At 30.2% G+C, this 20,623-nt stretch overlaps 1 protein-coding gene across 1 annotated transcript in view; it reads left to right on the top strand.

Annotated features, from left to right (window-relative positions):
• LOC106459004 (dystrophin-like) overlaps positions 1 to 20,623 on the top strand; it is a 271,702-nt gene that overhangs the window by 135,106 nt on the left and 115,973 nt on the right. Inside the window, exons 20-34 of the mRNA XM_022385593.1 lie at positions 1,404 to 1,651; positions 2,156 to 2,315; positions 2,937 to 3,109; positions 3,788 to 4,003; positions 6,104 to 6,217; positions 7,451 to 7,594; positions 9,037 to 9,216; positions 11,977 to 12,190; positions 12,502 to 12,605; positions 13,249 to 13,401; positions 14,316 to 14,477; positions 15,837 to 15,965; positions 17,104 to 17,277; positions 19,448 to 19,603; positions 19,844 to 20,011. Of these exons, the coding sequence (XP_022241301.1) occupies positions 1,404 to 1,651; positions 2,156 to 2,315; positions 2,937 to 3,109; positions 3,788 to 4,003; positions 6,104 to 6,217; positions 7,451 to 7,594; positions 9,037 to 9,216; positions 11,977 to 12,190; positions 12,502 to 12,605; positions 13,249 to 13,401; positions 14,316 to 14,477; positions 15,837 to 15,965; positions 17,104 to 17,277; positions 19,448 to 19,603; positions 19,844 to 20,011 (2,495 nt within the window). The remainder of the gene's footprint in view (positions 1 to 1,403; positions 1,652 to 2,155; positions 2,316 to 2,936; positions 3,110 to 3,787; positions 4,004 to 6,103; positions 6,218 to 7,450; positions 7,595 to 9,036; positions 9,217 to 11,976; positions 12,191 to 12,501; positions 12,606 to 13,248; positions 13,402 to 14,315; positions 14,478 to 15,836; positions 15,966 to 17,103; positions 17,278 to 19,447; positions 19,604 to 19,843; positions 20,012 to 20,623) is intronic.

The raw sequence follows: 20,623 nt of genomic DNA, 5'->3' as shown, positions 1-20,623 counted from the left end.
ATCGTTGACACTTACAAATATTCAAAACATTTCCATAAACTTCTTTTATATTCTTTATGGCTACAGAGGTGTTGTTTCCCTTCTTGTATTCAAACAGCATTACATGCCAAATGTGTGTCATCACTATAAGGGATTAGAGTATACTAAACTTTACACATTATATAGACTACACTAATGTGATGTTTAGGTGGTTTGTTTAACTATTATATGGGATGTATATTTTTGGGGGGTTGGTTAATGAAAGTGTTCCAAAGTGCAACGTTAATTTCTTGACGACCTAATAGTTCATATACTTTCTTTTTTACTATTAGCAACGCACTTTATTTCTTTAGTGTAAAGTATATCATCTTCTATACCTTGCTTCCTATTTCAAATTGCTTGTTGACCTGGTTCTCTAGTCTCCATATATCTGAAAACCCTAGGAAAGAATGCAAACTCTATAAAACTTCTCTAATGAAGCAAAGATATTCTTATTCCAGAATTCATTATCTCCCATTTATCTTTTCAACTTGTATAACTGTAGGTGTCCACAATACAAAATCGCAACTGCTCTTGAACTTGATAATAGTAGTTGTTTTTAAGAATAAGATACAACATTTTTAAGTAGATGAAGGGCTTTTTGCTGCTATATTTTTCCTAGCGGGTTCGAATCCCCCTCACACCAAACATGCTCGCCCTTTCAGCTGTGGGGGCGTTATAATGTGACGGTCAATCCCACTATTCGTTGGTAAAAGAGTAGCCCAAGAGTTAGTGGTGGGTGGTGATGACTAGCTGCCTTCCCTCTAGTCTTACACTGCTAAATTAGGGATGGCTAGTGCACATAGCCCTAGTTTAGCTTTGCGCGAAATTAAAAAATAAAACAAGCTATGTCCATAGTTAGCTGAAAATATATTTCTTCTTTTTAATTCACACAATTTTATCATGGTCAGAGTTAGCTGAAAATATTTTTCTTGTTTTTCATTCACACAATTTTATCATGGTCAGAATTAGCTGAAAATATTTTTCTTGTTTTTCATTCACACAATTTTATCATGGTCAGAGTTAGCTGAAAATATTTTTCTTGTTTTTCATTCACACAATTGCACTATGTCCAGAGTTAGCTGAAAAAGATAGACCAATGTTTCATCAAAACGCGTCGTATGTTATTCCAAAAATAAAACCACTTAATTATGCTTATTAATCATTGTTTGAAATTTAATATCACAACACAGTGTAAGCATAGATAATTTCAAGGTCCTAACTTTTGACACATCAGATCTTTAGTTATTGACAGTAAAGTGGCAGCTTTTTTTTCTGACCTTGTGGACTACAGTATTTTAAAATAAAGGAGGTATTAACAATAAAAACTTTTGTCAAAGTTATAAGCTTTTAACTTAACACTCAGTGTTATCACTTTCATTTAGGTGGAGAAAACACAGAAAAGATGCAGAATGTACTGCAAGAAGTGCAACGACGATGGGAAGATGTCCAGGAAAAGATGGAAACACAAAGAAGGAGGATTGAGGGATTAGCTGAAGCAGCACAAATACAGTCTGAATTAGATGTGCTGGAAGAGATGTTGGAGTCACACAGGAAGTGGCTGGAAAAGGCAGAGATTACTCTCCGTCATGGACAAGTGGAAGAATTGCGAAGGATAGCAGATCAGTGTAAAGTGAGTGTCTGAAGTCTTTTATTTTTTTAAATACAGAACTCTCAGAGAACGTTTTTTGTCTAAATTGTGCATTGGTGCTTCTTTTCTAAACAGATCATGATAGTTGTTTGGTAATTACACTGCCACACATACAACTACTTGTGTAGGTTCACATGTAATTTGTGTCATTGCACATCTTTTTATATATATATATATATGTGTGTGTGTGTGTGTGTGTATATATATATACACACACACATACATATACATATATATATATTAATACAAGTTTTAGTATTTCAAAACTTGTTTTCTTTACAAATAAAACTTAGTAATTCTAATAATGTATGTACTTAAAAAGTTTTAGATTGTGATTATATAATGGAATTTCAATTTTTAGTAAAATATAGTAGATGAAACTTAACTATCGTTTAAAATCCAACAAACAAGTAAATTCATTTAAGTATCTGTCATGTGGTATTAAGTTCTTAGTAGTTTGTAATACATGTTGTGTTTTATGTATAGATAAGAATTAAGTCCTTGCAAGGCCAGGAAGAAAAGGCATCACAACTTAGAAAGCAGGCCAGAGGGCTACAGAACCAACCCTTTATGCCTGCCACATTACCTGTTACACAACAGCTTGATCGGCTAGTTCATCGATGGGATGATATCAGTTATCGGATGGGTAAGTTTAGGGTTGTCACTTGAAAACAACAACTGTGGTGCTGGTTCTTTGTTCTTCTCTGTGATTGTTTGTAACGCCCATTACTGATATTAAAAAAATGGTAGTAGCATTTGCAACGTTTGTGATGCAGTTAGAATATGCAAAAGTTTCTAATAATTCTGATGCAAATGTAAATCCATTCTTACAGCTAAGCTGTGGTATAGATAATAATTTCAAAGTCAATCAAATTGTACATGTATCATTTAATAGTATTACAGAAGTCTGAAGTAATGAAATAATTGGGAACAGTATATTTGAAGATTCAGTTAGTTTTATTAAAGAATTCTACACACAGCTAGTTTGTTCAAAGTCTATAATGTGTTTTAGTGTTGTTTTTTTACTTTGCTTATTACCGTAATGTAGTAGAGGACAGACAGCAATAACTATAAAGTCACTTCTATACCAGTAATCTCCTGTTGTGATTCAAACTTTTATAGTACTAAGTCACAAGTAAAAATCTTTATATGGACCCACATGTCAGAAGGAAGGTTTATTCTTTCATACATGTATGTGAAATACTTAATGGCAGTTTGGCTTTATCTTCATTAGATTTAAATACTCACAAATGCATAAACCTTGTAGGGGAACTGGAACGGAGAGTAGGTAACAGTGTAAATCACTCGCCACCACCCAAGTTTCTAGAGGCAGTGGAGGCCTTAGAGAGTTGGCTGATGAGTGTACAGCAGGCTCTGACATCAGAACAGTTTCACGTGACTGATATAGAGAAGTTAGAAGATCAGCTACAGAAATACAGGGTAAAAACAAGTTTAGCTATTTGTTGTTGTCCATTATAATGAAAATTAAGTTATTTTGTATTTTTAGCAACAGTTGTAACTTCATTTCTATTTTTAGTTACATTTCAATAAGTGGCTTCAAAAGGTTTACATGTTTTGTGTTAATAATAGTTTCTGTTTACAACTGACAGCTTTTTGAATTTTTTTCAGTAGATGGAATGTGTTTTGAACAAATGGATCATTGTTTCAGCAGTTCTACCATTTTTATCCAAAGGTCACATAAAAGTTTTTCATAAATTAGAAGAAATTCAGAGAGTTTAATATGTAGACAGATAGATTGAATGAGGAAGAAACAGCATAACATTGATTATAATGATGCAGTGAACCTGATTACTTCAGTAGTGTTTCACATAACAAAAGTTTTATATATTGTTAACATTTTAATACCCAATTGTTAAGTGTTTTAATGAGCCGTATATTATAAAAACACTGGTGAATAACTAAAGTGTGTGGTTGGTTAATACAGAGGTATCATTTGTAGCTTTTCAGTAACACTCAAGTTTATTGGTTCATTTGGATTGTGTGTATAGTGTAGTTCTATAGTTTATCTCAGGTGAATCATAGAGCTAGATAGAAAACTAAAAATAAAAATTTCTGGTCACCAAATTATGAATGATTCTTGTGGTAATGGTTTTGAAGGAGCTACAGACCACTGTTGAAGAAGAAGAGTCAAATCTTCAGTATGTGAACAACACAGCTGAAGAACTGTTATCTGGACAACCTGAAGCCCCTTGGCTTGCTGATCTAGAGCGCCAGCTGAGAGATTTGAACGCATATTGGAATGATGTCTGTACACTACTGGATGAACGACAAGATCGAATAGAAAGAACAATAGCCCAACTTAAACAGTTTCAGGTTTATAAATTTTTATTTCCATGATTTCTAAAGATATTTTTAAATATTTGAAGTTTTTTTTTAAACTAATAAAAACTCAACCTTTTATTTTAACATGATTCTCATAAGTTTAAATCTACATTTTAAAAGCATTCTTATAGCTTAAATTAGTTTTGGATGACAGTGGACAATTTATATTTAAAGTGCGTAAAGACTTATAATCATTACTTTAAGTGAATCCATTTGATAAAAATTATAATAAATCCAATATACAGTTTGACACATTTGCATTGTTTTGCTTGTTTGTTTTTTTGCTTATAAACTTACATGAGATTGTAAAATACTTTTTTCTGACACATTTTATATAGTTTCATAGTTATAATTCATTGGAGAATTTATCTTCCCCATGATTATGAGAAAATAGAAAGTAATCTAGACATTAATCAAATGAAGTATTTTTTTACACAGTACAATGGAAAAGGACTATAAATTTGTCCTATAAATTTAAGAGAACAGTACAATGGAAAAGGACTATAAATTTGTCCTATAAATTTAAGAGAAGTTTGTCCAATGAATTGAAAAATAGTAATAAAATAATACAAAATTTTAAACTGTAAGTTGAAACATTTTCAGAAGGTTTATAAGAAAAAAACATTATGTCTGAAAAGAAAACCTACAGAATTTGCTTTTCTCTGCTATAAACACTAGATTCGAAATTTCACCTCAAAACACAAATTGTTTAGTTGTATTAAATTCCAAAAAATTTTTAATTAGTCATAACCAAGATATTCTCATACATGATACAAAGCAGTTGTGCAAGATTAGAAATAAGAAACCCAATAACTGAAACACTTTTTTAATTATTCATAATCAAGATATTCTCATACATGATACAAAGCAGTTGTGCAGGATCAGAAATAAGAAACCCAATAACTGAAACACTTTTTTAATTATTCATAATCAAGATATTCTCATACATGATACAAATCAATTGTGCAGGATCAGAAATAAGAAACCCAATAACTGAAACACTTTTTTTAATTAGTCATAACCAAGATATTCTCATACATGATACAAATCAGTTGTGCTGGATCAGAAATAAGAAACCCAATAACTGAAACACTTTTTTTAATTAGTCATAACAAAGATATTCTCATACATGATACAAATCAATTGTGCAGGATCAGAAATAAGAAACCCAATAACTTAAACACTTTTAGGAAGTAGACCTTCTTTCTTCAGGAAGTAAATATTAAAGAAAGTGTTTTGGGTTTTACTTTGTAAACCATAGTTATATTATCATCCCCTCAACGAGATTTGTTAATTATGATATGTACTTTTGACAAGACTAAAATTTTATATATATTTCTGAATTGAGAAAGGAGTAAGCAGACTATTCTAAAATTATTAATATATAATTTATTATTTGGTCTTTAGGAGATGCTGGAGAGTAAAAACAGTTGGAAGCTAAACTCTTTTTATTTAAGACCCAGTTAACATTCTTAATTTCTTATAGACATTCTAATTACTTTTGATTATTTTTGAGACTACAGTAGTTAAGTTAGATTAGTTTTCTTATCTTGTGCAATTGCAGTCCATGTTGTTGATGCTAGACTGGGCTTGCATTTGTTTACTCTATTGCTGCAGTGATTAGCATTTCTTTATTTGAAAAATGCAATCTCCCCTCTTTATTTACATTGGGAAATTAGTGTTAAAAAAATGTCACATAATAACAATAATTGAATAGAGTAAAAATTAATGTATTAATAAATAACAAAAAAGAAAAATAGCAGTAGATTGCTGACTGGATGCCTCCCTGTAGTCTGTGGTTCAAATATTTATTACTTTTTCATGAAAAATTCAGTTAGGCTTTGAAACACATTTTTTAAAACCCCTCCTATTATTGTAGCAATTCCCTTTGCAATGAAAAGTTCAGTCTTTGTCATATTTATCCCCATGGATCATATTTGGAAGCATAAAAAATTATTTTGGCTAAGAATAAGATTAGATGCAGGAAGAGTAAAGCCAGTTAGAGCAGCTTATAGTTATTGGAGAATCAAATAAAATATAATGTTACAAGTATTGGATTTTTATAACTTGGAATTTTATTCCTTAATCCAGGAAGAAACTGAGGGTTTAACCAGCTGGATGCTTGATGTTGATCTGTTTCTTCATGCAGAAGAAGCAGCCATTGGAGATGTTGAGACTCTACAAGCTCAACTGGAACAGAGTACTGTAAGATTTATTTTTGTTTGCTTTTTTCTTCTATTTTTTTTTTCTTACTTTTCACTGACTATTCATGTTTTATTGAAACATAATTTTATTTCTGGTTAATAAAATATTTTGTAATAAGCCTATTTAATAAGTACTCCATATTTAAATAAGAATATCTGCTTTCTATCTTCCTAATTAGTATTGATTTGTAAATAAAAAACTGTAAGTTATATTTGTAAGATACATTTAATCATACAGTTACACACACACATACAGACTTTGTTTCGTTATTGTATAATGAAGTAGCTTTAAAATTTCACCTTAATGATGTGGTTTATCTGGAAAATGGTGTTAAGGTATCATCTAAGTATGCCCAAGAGTTTTTGTGTTAAGTAATACCATACCTGTACCTGAAACAATTTGTTGTGTTTTATGTCTGATAAGTTTTTGTTGTATCAATCTATGAATATATAACAAAAAACACAGTCAGTGGTGTTTTATTTCTATATGGCATAGCCCCATACCAAAGAAGGCTACAATGCACTCAGAATCTCACACAGACATGCTGGGTGACATAAGAGCAGATTCCTGGGGTCACTGAGCCTGAATCTGGCACTGGATTTTGTATTCAGGATCTCAGTGGAACCATTGTTGAAACTGTATTCATACCCTCTTCACAAGCTCACAGGACCAAATTTAGCATGTGTGCTCAGGTAACATGAGCAAGTGTCCTAACGGGGTTCTTTTTCAGGTACAACCCCCCCTTCCCCTGAAGCAGCTAAAGCAGTAATTGAGGATATTGAAGGAGCTTGATTGGTACACTGGGGCTTCTCTGAGCATGGGTATTTTATGCTAGTACATATAATCTATGAATGTGATAAACTCACTAGACTCTTGGTTTTATAATCTGTACCTTTATCACAACAAATAGATTAACAATGCATCAAAGTATGTGCTTTTTAAATAAGTAAAAACGTTATATCTGAAATTTTTTGTGTGATTGGTTTGCCCCTGTATGTTCATTCAAAGAATTGCATGCATTAGTAGTGATTGTGTTATGTAATGACTCATCTAGAATGACTCAGCAAAGTTTCATTGAAGATATAATGATTTTTGGAGGTTTATGTCTAATCACTCAGCAGATACAAAGTGTTAATAACTTTTAAATACAATGGAATACTTTTAGTGATTTCATATGTTCATTTTATACTTTATAGAGAATTTAGAAGATAAATTACTTTTCTTCATGTGTAGGCTTTGCAAGATGATATTAAAACTATTCAACCTAACGTGGACAACATCAACTCAACGGGCAGAGAGCTTTTACAGAATGCAGAAGTTTCTTTCAGCAACAGACTTAAAGACAGACTCTCTCAGTTGAATGAAAAGTGGAACACCGTAAGATAATAATAATTGTGATTTATTGTGTATAGAATTGTATATTCATAACAATTGTATCTTTAGTACTATACATAGTATGTATAGCATTCCATCAGATGAGAGCTTTTACAGAATTCAGAAGTTTCTATAAGCAATAGACTCAAAGCCAGACTTTCTCAGTTGAATGAGAAGTGGAACACTGTAAGATAATTGTGATTTATTGTGTATTCATAACCATTATATGTATAGTAACTTACACAGTATGTATAGCTTTCTATCAGATTAGGACTATGAGAGCTATTTATGTATGAAGGAGAGTATGTATTGGGAAAATTTGATTCTGTATTTCCTGCTAATTTCATTTAAAATTCGGTCCAAAAGCCAGAGAAATCTTTTACAAACATAATTAAGGAAATATAACAAAAGAAGAAAAAAATAGCACAAAGGTTGAACCCAGAGAGAAGATTCTAAAAAAAAATGACCTTGTCTTCATTTAGAAGTATCCCAACATTATTGAAAACATAAAACAAACCCTTACAAGAAGATAGAAACAAGGCATCTGTGTAATTCCAAGCCTGTCGTGAAAAAGGTTTATATTGATGAAACAGGAAGAAATATAAACACAAGAATCACAGGAAATAAAAGAGTTGTTAAGAATGGAAATAAAAATACTTTTACCACCCATAAACTGGAATTCATCCAGACTAATCTACAATACAGAAAATTACATCAAACAAGTATCATTGAGAGTTGTATAAGTAGTGTGACACTGAATGTCAACACTTATGAGATTCATTTTTAACTAAACTTTTCTCATCACATGCATCCTACAGAAAACTCAAGATCGAATTTCACTGTATAAGCTGTGCTCATTCTTTGAAACATCATCCAACCAAGGATGGTACATTAAAGTGCCAATGCTAGTATCAAAGTCTTTGTGTCAATGATCGAAAAGTATTGAGTGTAGTTTAATTGTAATTAATATACACAGTATTGTGTACTTTTCTCTAGGAGTTTTACATTAATATGCTTTTTATCTTTTTTGATAATAGTGAAAAAACAAAAGTATTGGTTACTTTGTGAAAGTTATGTTTTTATTGGTAAAGCCCAAATACCCATTAATAAGATATAAATGTTTGTTTACATTAACTAAATTCAAACTTCAAGAATTAATGTATTTTGTGTATTTGAAGGATCTTCAAATTTACTTCCTTGGTGTGTTAAGTATAACGGGCATGCTGCAGAATTACAGCTTGATAGCTCAGCATATCATTGTCTGTAATAGCTTTAAACCATTTTAATTATATACTCATCCTGTGGCAACAGTTTTACAATAGTCTCGAGTACTTAAAATTTGTCTAAAAAAAACTTTTTTTAAGGTACTACGACCTGCTCAATCAAAGAACACCAGTTTAGAAGATCAAGTACTTAAAATTTGTCTAAAAAAAACTATTTTTAAGGTACTACGACTTGCTCAATCAAAGAATACCAGTTTAGAAGAAGCTCTGAGGAAAAGCCAAACTGCAGTTTCTGGTATTTCAGAGTTTGAGAAATGGCTTACATCTGTTGAAGCTGAGATGCCAAGTGATGAATCAATCACTACCTCGGTTGAGTTACAAACTAGGACAAAAAAGTTCCAGGTAATTTATAGTGTGTGTGTGTGTGTGTGTGTGTGTGTGTATGGTCAATTTTTAAATACTTTGTATATCAGTTATCCAACTTATGTTGGTTAATTCACAATTGTTACAAGTAAACTTATAACACATACAATATAATATTTAATGAAACAGTTTATCTTGTGTTTCTTTCATAATGTAAAATAATGTAAAGTCTTTAGAAGCAATTAGTACCCTATATAGTGTATTTCATTTTTGATTTATTTTTTTTTAGTAAATGTTATTCAATATGGATGTAACAATGTACTGTTTTTTAAAATTTTAGTCCTGTTACATGTATACAGGAAAGTATTTTTATAAAATATTGCAAATGTTTGTACTAATAAATTAGATACGAAAGATGTTCAAGTATCATGATTATCCTGATAAAAGAAGAGTTGTACTGGATAATTTTCAATGTCTACAAAAGTATCAAATTATTCTTCAGGATCATTTTGAGATTTTGCTATTTATATGCAAACCAAAACCATATATACATCTCTTATTTAATAGACTGACCCTGAATTTACCATATCTTGATAATCATAAATACAAGTACCTTGGTTGTTTATAAAATACCTTTTGTAGATTCATTGCCATTTTGTATTGTTGTATATATGAACATGTTTTAGGGATACTTTAAAACATAATGTTAGTAGCATAATTTCCTGATCTCCATAAATGTACTTATATAAGATACTTAACCAGTTAGAGAGAGGTTAAGTATTTGGCTATAAAGAAAACATAATTGGAAAGCTACCCCACAAATCTCATAACCACTTCTGGTAACACGTACAACAAAAGTTGTATACATTATTTTGAACTTTATGTTAAAGCACATAATTTTTAATACAAAAACGTTGGTCTACTATTAATTGTGACACTGAATTACTGTGGTTATAGAAAATCTGTAAATCTAATGCATTTTATAAGTTTTAGTGATGTTTTGTGAATTTTAATGTTGCTCAACTTAAATGAAGCTTGAAAGCAGATAAAAAGTAATTCAATGTTTTCAGTGAATATCATATTAGACATATCCACATGAAATCCTAGAAAATGCAGTAATCTAAGATCCTAAGAGTTTCAACCATAATGCCAGATTGCATGAACTGTTTTGAGCATCCAGGCCATTAGATTAGGTTTATTATTCTAAATTTATGTATTAAATCTGTGTTATAAATTGATTATTTGATGAACCTATGACATGCTATCAAATCTAGTCAATCAAAACCTAAGTTTCAAAAAAATAAAGAGATGAAGGATAAGTTTTAGAAGTTTCTGACCAATGAAGGTTATCATTTGAAAACAGGATACGAGTTGAATTCACAGATACTTTAAATCATATTTTAAAAGACTGAAGACATTTTGTATTGGTTTGTAGGAAAATAGTTTTAAGTAAAATGTTGACTTGGAGCTTCGGAAACATTATGTATCTTCTATTTTCTTTAAAAATGAAACTTTTCTTATTGCTTAATGTAAAATTTTAAATAAATAGAGACAAGTGTATATTTAATTGCTGATTGTTTTCTTCCCCTTAATGCTTAAGGAAATGTAATTGGTGAGTGTCTTATAAAGTGTTTAAACTGTTTTGTGTTGTAGTGAGGTATTGTGTGTAGAATATGATTTGGAAATTCTTTTGATTACTTTTTTTTATTGTTTTTGGAGCAAAGTAATTAGTAAAGCACACATTTTTTTTTATTCCTTATGTATGTAGGTGTGTGTGTGTGTGTTTATATATTATGATTTTATACCTACAAAACACTACAATAGTTATATTATGAGAGTAATTGTTGAATTATTTAAAAAAATATTTGCATTAAATTTTGTTTTATTATATGTAGCAATGAGAGACACATGCAAGATAAGGGTGTAATATTACTTGAAGAAACATGTACAATAATCGTGAAATACAAATAGAGTAGGTTTCTACTACCAATTCTACAATTTACATTTTATGAGTAATAATATCTTAAGTTCTTCCATTTTTAATTATATTTGTACTGAATGTGATCAAGACCTTGTTACATAATTAATTTGTCTTCCTGTTGCTTTTAAAACATTAATCAAATCACTTCTAATTATAGTCTAAGGAAAAAGTATTAAAAACTTATTGTTGGCTTAATTATTATATTTTTAAGTGAGATTTTTACTTGAAAACACAACATAAAACAATCTAGAGAAATTAGAATTGCTGAAAATAACACAGTTAATAAAAACTCTTCAGTTTACATGACCATTTTTTTTATTCAAGGCATTACAAACTGATAATGTCAAAGGTTTTTCACCACCTTTCATGAAATTATTTGGTGATAAATAAATCTGTAACATATATCTATGAGTATAGAACATACTGAAACATATAGCTTCTGTTGAAAGTTTAAATTTGTTAATGTTTATATTAGATATAAAGGAGAAATTTCTTGTGTTGTAAATATTTTTTTAACAATGGTATTAGCTACTTTCAAAATAATTACTAGTTAATCTTGCAGATTTAAAAATAATGTTTAGTAATTATTTTCCTCATGATATAACAGATAGAAATGTAGGTTATCTTAACTAAAAGGTTTTGGTTTGTGAGTTTCTTGAAAGCTTTAAAAAATAATCTTTTTTTCCTTATATTTTTATAGTGTGATCATGATTTTAATATTTTTAGTCACTGACTTTAATTGATTTATTAGACATTCTTCTTTTAGTGGAACAAAGGCTTACGAAAGGTGAATACATTTGTTAATGTTTCTTTTCCAGTTGATAAAGGACAAATTAGATGCTAAAGCTTCAGACCATCGTCGTCTAAAAACTGTCATTAATGATATGCTTGCTAGAGGCAGGACGACAAGATTAGAAGAAATCTTATCACAGTTATCAATGCTTAACACACGTCTGATTGAGATGACAAAGAAAGCCCAAGATTCTTTTTCAACTCTAAAAAAGGCAGCAGGAAAGTATGCAGAATTCAGAAGTAAGTGAAAAATTTAAAAACGTTATATGTATTTTGAGATTTAAAGTTAATTTTCTGGTATTAAAGTGTGTTTGATAAACATGTAATATTAAAACAGAATTGCCTTATCTTTTTATGTTAACATCACAGTTGGTTTGATGTTAGCTGAAGGTTCTGGAAGGTTTAGGTGTGTTTAAAAATATGCAATCCCAACAAGTCTAATGATGTAAAAAATCTAAAGTATTAATAATCCTGAAATGATCTATTTAAATATTAATTCAGTTTATTTAAGAATGATGTATTATTTCTGCAATAATGATAAATTCTAACAGGCCTGATGATGACGGAGAAAGATTGGCTGGATCGTCTAGAAAGAAAGTTGAAACGTTCACCAGAGTCAGCAGCTGATGCTGAGGAAATCTCTGAAAATCTTGATGTATGAATTAATTTTCATTTTCATAAGAATATTAATAAAGGTTTTACCTTCTTCTTTGCATATTTTATTCTTGTATTAAAAGTCATCGAATAATAGGATTGTATGAATAGTTGGAAGAAATGTACATTTTTGTTATTTAGAAGAGAAAACATTAATGTTGAAATAAAAGTGAACTAAATCATTTTCTTTCACAAAATTGTGCCACTAATTTTTTCTCTAGCAATGTACATTTTTGTTATTTAGAAGAGAAAACATTAATGTTGAAATAAAAGTGAACTAAATCATTTTCTTTCACAAAATTGTGCCACTAATTTTTTCTCTAGCAATGTACGTTCAATGTAATAGGAAGCACTTCACAGGGAGAATTGTGAAATTATATTAATCAAAATATTTGCTCACTTAGTTTTATTTCTTTCAAATTGTGAATCAAATGCTGTGGTTTTGTTTTTTATTCTCAAGTGTTTCACAACCTTTGAGATGTATCAATATGTAAGGTATTCAGTGAAATTTTGGACTAGCTTTTTCTGTTTTTTTTTACATCTTATTTTGTTTGTTATAATTATCAAATACTTATAATGCATTTTGCTGTTAAGTGCACTTTTTACATCTTTATATTTCAATTTTAAAAAAACGTATTTGTTAGGATTTGGAAAACTTCCTTCGTCATCACCCTCCTGATCGTATACAAACCATTCAGAATATTGCTCAGACTCTTATAGATCAGAACATCATGGCTGCTCTGCTGCAGGAGGAAGTTGATCTAATTACAAAGCGTTGGAACACTTTAACTCATCAGGTGATGAATAATGAATCATTCACTCAGATTCATTATCTTTGTTACTCCTCAGTAATTTTTATAAGCTGTTTTTCCTTGGTGAATTCATGGAAATGTGAGCAAAGCATTTTAATTTATCAATTAGATTATTACAAGATATAAAATATCTAACAAGAAAAAAAGTCTTGATTCAGATTTAACACTTGACTAAAATATAAAAATAATTATAATGATATTTAAATAGTGAGTGTAATGTTAGGAAAAGATAAGCAACTTGAACTGAAATAATTCAATTTTGTTTTTAGGTGTTATCCATAGTTATGAAAGGTTATTATTTGCAGCTCTTCCACGAGTAGTATTTAATTTAGTTACTTATATCCCTTGTGATTGTGAGGAAAAGAATAATATATCGGTTTGTGTGTATATCTTAAATTCTGTACATATTTATCTGTGTATCAGTTATCCAACTATCATATGGAAATTTGAAATAAAAATGTACACAGAAAATTCGAGAATATATAGATAGGATTATTGTCATATTAACCAGCTATTCTTGAGTGCATTCATTAGCAAAATTAACTACATTACTTATGTTACAGTGTTAGAATTAAAAGAAAATGATTTATTATAATACTCTCTTCATCAGTTTACATGATGTATGAATTGGTGGTTAATATATTATATGGACTCTAATATTTTCAGGGTGGGCGAGAGAAGTGGTAATTTCAAAATTCTTCTATATTTTGATACACAGAAAAGTATCTGTTGATTGTAATTAATTAGATGGTTTTCTTCAATGTAATTCATGTTTGATACTTTTAAGTGTAAAATATTACTTTTATATTCATATTTTCTTAAATGTTTTCAGGATGTTTTATTTCATTGTTAACAAAGATGAGAAAATAGTAGAAGTACAAATTTTATTTGTTTTGCAGGGAAGGGAGCGTCAGCAAGTTCTGGAAAGTAGGATTGCTCAGGCTCAGCAGTGCGAGTGTCAGGTTTTAGCAGTTCAAGGTTGGATCACCCACATGGACACTGTATTGCAAAATAGGCTAGACAGTGACATTTTAGCCCAGGATGTGCCAGAGGAAAATGCTGTGAGCAATAATTTGGATATTTTTTGTGCTTTAAAGTAACATCTTAGCAGTTTGAGACTTGATGAGATCGTCAGGAAAAATACTTTACTCATTAAGTAAGCAGTTATATAAAGATTTAATCTGTAAAAAAAAAATGTATGTTTTCTCTTTGTTTTTTATATCAAAAACATCTTTTTCTGATATAAAAAGCTAGTTAACATTGGATAAGGTAAAAAAATTTAAATTAAATAACTTATTATGACAAAAAGTTTTTGAGTTTTAAAAATTTAAAGGTAGTAGTATGCAGCTTTCTCCCTCATTGTGATCGTACAGATTGTGAGAAAAGTCTTATACCTGGCCTAGTATGGCCTGGTGGTTAAGGCACTCAACTTGCAATCTGAGGGTCATGGGTTCAGATCGCCATCACGCTAAACATGCTCACCTTTTCAGCCATGGGGGCATTATAATGTGGTGATCAATCCCACTATTTGTGAGTGTAAGAATATCTCAAGAGTTTGTAGTGGATGGTGTTGACTAGCTGCCTTCATTCTAGTCTATCACTGCTTAATTAGGTATGGCTAGCTCAGATAGCCCTTGTGTAGTTTTGTGTGAAATTCAAAACAAAACAAACCAAAAACAATCTTATATGTGTTTTAAGGAAATTGATTAATAAAAAAAAAAGGAATATGAAAAATTACTTAATATTATATGAAGTTGTGTCCAGTAAATAAAGAGGTGAATCTAACATTAAACAAAAACATAATTATATTTAAAATTAGTTATAACTATAAAACTACACTACAATATTTTATTATTTATAACCAATAGAAAGCCAAGTTTTTCATCTATCAAATGTCATATTATATTATGTTTTCTGAACAGAGAATTGTCAATTTCTCTTTATGTACAAGTTTCATTCCTACGGGAAACATATCGACTAGCCTGGATGAATTTTTAACGGATCTTGTTGCATAGTTAGAAAGCCAGAAAAACTGTCTGCTTTTCACTTCTTATTATTCTATGTTTTTGGTGCACTATTTAATTAAATAAAAATTATTTAGTGCACTACTACCATTAAAAAAAAAGCAAAAAAAAAGGAAGTCCAGGTGAGTACTTTATTTCTTGTTTTTCATATGTATTCTTTATTTATTATTACAAAAGTAACTAAAATGTAAAAATAGGAATATCTTTAGGTTAGTATGTTTAGTAAGTATTCAAATATACCTAAAAAATAAAGGCAGTTTGTTGAAATTGGAAAGATTAATGATGATATTAGATTAATATTATATTTCTGGTGCAGTACAAGTAGATTTAATAGGAAGACTTGAAATATATTTCAAGACCTGCTATTTGACTGTTAGCTTCAAATCTTTCTTGCAGCAGCTACAAACTGAATTTGCTGAGCATGAGGCAACCATCAAGAGGTTAGAGAAAGAAGTAGAACAGTACAGACACCAAGGACGTCACGAAGCTTCCCTTCGCTTAGAAGAACAGTTACGATTAGTGAAAGTAGGTGGCATTGCCTTTATCACTTCCATAATTTGATTGTATATGATACTTTGTACTTTTGTATATTTAGATATGTAGACAGATTTTAGTTTTCACTTTTCTAAAACTTACTTCTTAGCATTGTTGTTAGACAATGTACAGAAATTTATTACACACACACAAAATGTAAAAAGTTTTGAAACAATTACATTTCTCTAAATGAAATAATTAAAGTAAATCATGATGTATAAACATGGGAATGTACATGTAATGTTTTTAATTTGATATTTTCTTACAGGAAAAGTCAGTATAACTAATATGTTTGTATCAACCTGCATGACCTGTTAATCACTATATAGAGTGTAAATAAAATAAGATGTGGTAGTTTCAACTTCCTAGGCCTATTAAGCATTGAACAGTGTAAAATATGCCAGGATGTCAATGTATCAATTTACGAGGCCTGTTATCATTCAACAGAGTGTAAAATACACTAAGATGTGGTTGTATCAACTTGCTAGACCTATTGATCTTTCAACAGAGCATAAAATACACTAAGATGTCTTTGTACTGTATTCATTTATCAGACCTATTAAATTAGTAATTAAACAGTGGTAAAATACTAAGTACAGATTAATCTGAGATATATACTGATCTCTTCTCCCAAAATAGATGTATATAATGTAAAAAAATATATATGTATGTATGAAATATATATATAAAACAAGCATCTGTAAAATTTTGAATATAAATACTAACATAAAATGTGATGTCATAGTATTATCTATTCCTATTAAGGGAGTGCCTTCATACAGACTGAGGCAATAAATAGAAATCAAATAAATATAAAATTACAATATTTTACATGCATTTGTTTTTCCAGTATTATTTCATAATCAAACAAAAACGTCTTGGAATTTTGTTCATTTTAGCTAGCTTTTTTAATTTTCTGATGTAAGCAGCATACAGAAATTAACCTCATGATGATAACAGTAAAAAAAATGCTTTTATTTTGCAATCAATAAAAATATTGAAATTCTCAGATTCATAAAAGAATTCAATACAATTAACCATAATCAGTGTAAATATTTTTATTATGTGGTGTCTTGCTGCTCTGAAAGTAGCATCACTTACAGGTGTTTTAATTTTATCTGTTCACAAGAAACGATTTGCAGAGCTGAGTACCAAATTTTGCAAGTTCCAGAAACCTTCAGATTTTGAGCCAAAACTAGGACGGGTTGTTCGAATGCTGGATGAAGTGGAGCAAGGCCTTCATCTACTAGAAGTGACAACTGATGACCCTGAAACTTTGCAAGACAAAATGGACAATTGTATGGTAAGTATTCAGATGTGTTGTGAAGATACCTGAAACATTATATCAGTAATAAAGAATAAGATGAATGTGTCAAGTTTTGTACATGCAATTTATCTCTCTTGACCTGGCGTTGCCAGGTGGGTAGGGTTCTTGACTCGCAATCTAAGGGTTGTGGGTTCAAATCCTCATCCCACCAAACATGCTCATTCTTTCAGCCATGGGGGCATTATATGGTGATGGTCAATCCCACTATTTGTTGGTAAAAGAGTAGCCCAAGAGATGGCAGAGGGTGATGATGACTAGCTGCCTTTCTTCTAGTCTTTCACTGCTAAATTAGAGACAGCTAGTGCAGATAGCCTTCGTGTGGCTTTGCACAAAATTCAAACTAAACCAATTCCCTCTTGTTAAAGGCAGGTTAAAGTGTGCGTGTCACAAACTTTTAGAGAATTATTTTCAAAATTTAATTAAATTACTTTAAGATCATGATATACGAATAAACTTGTCATAAAACTTGGGTGTCATAAAATATAATCTGACCAAAAGCAGAAGACATACCATGTGACACACAAAAATCGATATTTAGAAATTTCTTTTTAAGACTTATATTTAAGTTAAGAAATTAAATAATGTATAATACTAAAATTTTAATTCTAAAGTGCAGTTTGATGCCAAATTTATTGACATACATTCATAAAATAGAAATTTAATAAAATCTTGAATGCAAGTTTACAAATATGATGACATTCCCTTTGATCCCTACCTGTATGGAAAGAGTTAATGATCAATTGTAGAGGTCAAATCTATTTCATATAGGGCATAGCCTGGTAGCTAGGATGCTCGAATCGCAATCTTTGGTTTGCAGGATCAAGCCCAATCGCCAAACATTATTACCCTTTCAGCCATGGGGGCATTATAAAGTAATGTGCAATCCCACTATTTGCTGGTAAAGAGTAACCCAATAGTTGGCGGTGTTGACTAGTTGCCATCCTTCTATTCTATGACTTCAAAATTAAGGACAGCTGGAGCACGTAGCACTTGAGTACCTTTACGTGAGATTCAACAAACAAATGAAACTTTGCCAGGTTTAAATTTTAAATCGTAGTTGTGAATTAACTCAAGCAAATATCTAGAAGAGAGGAAGCTTTTGTATTTATGTGATGATAAACATGGTTAGGTGACTATAGAAATTTAAATACCCAGCACTTATTCTGTCATCTCATATAATTTGCAAGTCAAAGAATCATCATCCAAATTGATGAAGAGACATACCCAAAGTGCATTTAGTTTTGATTTCAGGTGTTAATGCTACAGGCCTGTGAATTTAAATTTTATAAAAGTTGTTTTTGTTTTAATAATGGATTTTCAGCTATGCAGATTTCAAAAATAATATATATTTTTTACAAATTGGGAAGAAAAACAAACTCTTATTTAGATGAAATTATTATTTCGTTTACCACAAATGAACATTTTTTATTATTATGTTTGTTAAAATTCCAAACAAACTGAAGAAAATGGAAGAACATTGATGTCAAACAAATATGCAACCTAATTCATCCTTAGGTTTTTTGTGAAATCTACTTCTTTCAGTCTCAAAACTATGCGTTGTGGTCTTCTTTTTTTATGTATTGCAATATGATGTTCTGTGAAAAATCTCTTCGTGATGGAGAAAAATGGATATCATTTTCAGATTCAGCATACAGGAATTACTGTAGAACATGTAAAAAATATCAAGACAATAAAATCATCATAGGCCTGTGTTATTTTTATTATATTATTTGTATGCCTCTTTGCATTTTGATAGTTTCATTTGGTTGTATTGCATCTTTAATTTGAAAATCATATCAATATTATCTTCATTTTAAAAACAGGCTTTGTTGTTGGTTATTTGCTCTGAAACTTCTATTAGAATATCATAAAGTTTTAAGCTGTATTTTTTTTTACTTCTTTGTACATATAGAATATTCTCCTACTGGTACAGTTTTTAAGTTTTAAAACTTGTTAAAACTGCATTTCAAAGATTTATTTTCTTATTGACAGTTTTTTTTACACATTTTAAAAATTAATTATCTTGTTGATGCACTTTTGCATATAAAAAATTGTGTGCAACACTCTTTCCAAATTTCAAAGGATTAATATAATACTGACTCTCTTTCACCAAATTTTTATCCATGTTCTTTGTCTTCATTGTTAGCATTTTTACAAACTCTTGAGTGACATCAAGACAGAAGTAGAATTGGTCATAAGACTAGGTAGACAGATAGTAGAGAATCAGCAGACTGAGAGTCCCAGGGAACTCAGTCAACGTTTGGATATCTTGAAAAGTCGATACAACCAACTGGGTGCTAAGGTAAGTACTTTGTTACCAACCATTTATCATCATATTTATGGAATAAACAGGTGTATAATGTGCAGAAGACACAAAAAATGTTATTAATTAGCATTTCAGAACATATTCAACTTTCATGTACTTTTTTGGCACTGGGAATATATAAATTGGCCAGTAGAAAAACAATTTATTGTCTGACTTAATTGTATTTTAATTTTATGTTAAATTTAACTGTATTTTAAGTTTGATACTTTTTTGAAGGTTACAGAAAGCAAGTCTGTGTTAGAAAAGGCGCTGAAAATAAGCCAAAAACTAAAGACAGAAATGAGCATTCTTCAGGAGTGGCTAGACAAAACTGGCACTGAACTGGAGCAGAGGAAAAGTAGGAGAAGTTCTTTGGATATTCATGAAGAATCATTATTTGCAAAAGTAAGATATATTTTATTCAATATTTTTAGAATTTGAAGAAGAAAAAAAAGAGTATAAAATTAAAAGTAGACTAAAATCACATAGATGAAGAACATGAGAGAAATCTTGTAAAAGGAAAATCTGTAGCCAGGAAAATATGAAGTTTAACCTATTTTGACATTTCACAAATTTTCATACTGACACAATTTGCAAAATCTCAAACTCATTAAAAACTCTTGTACATTTAAAAAGCTTCAGTAACATTCATAAAAAAAAAAATTACTGTACTTAAATATAAGTTGATGATTACTTAAGAAGTAACAAAACAGAATTATCACTCTAGATCATGAAAAGAAACATTTCAACAATAACATCATTATTAAAAAACAAGAAGGTCCTTTATATTAGTCCTTACATTATTTTAAGGAGATGTAGTTAACTGAATACAGATTTTCTTTGCTTTGGGCTCGGCATGGCCAAGTGGTTAGGCCGCTCAACTCGCAATCTGAGGGTCGTGGGTTCGAATCCCCGTCACACCAAACATGCTCGTCCTTTCAGCAATGGTGGCATTATAATGTAATGGTCAATCCCACTATTCATTTGTAAAAGAGTAGCCCAAGAGTTGGCGGTGGG

The sequence above is a fragment of the Limulus polyphemus genome, unplaced genomic scaffold, assembly GCF_000517525.1.
Source record: "Limulus polyphemus unplaced genomic scaffold, Limulus_polyphemus-2.1.2 Scaffold25, whole genome shotgun sequence".
NCBI classification, from domain to species: domain Eukaryota; kingdom Metazoa; phylum Arthropoda; class Merostomata; order Xiphosura; family Limulidae; genus Limulus; species Limulus polyphemus.
This window is presented reverse-complemented; position numbering and strand designations above follow the sequence as displayed.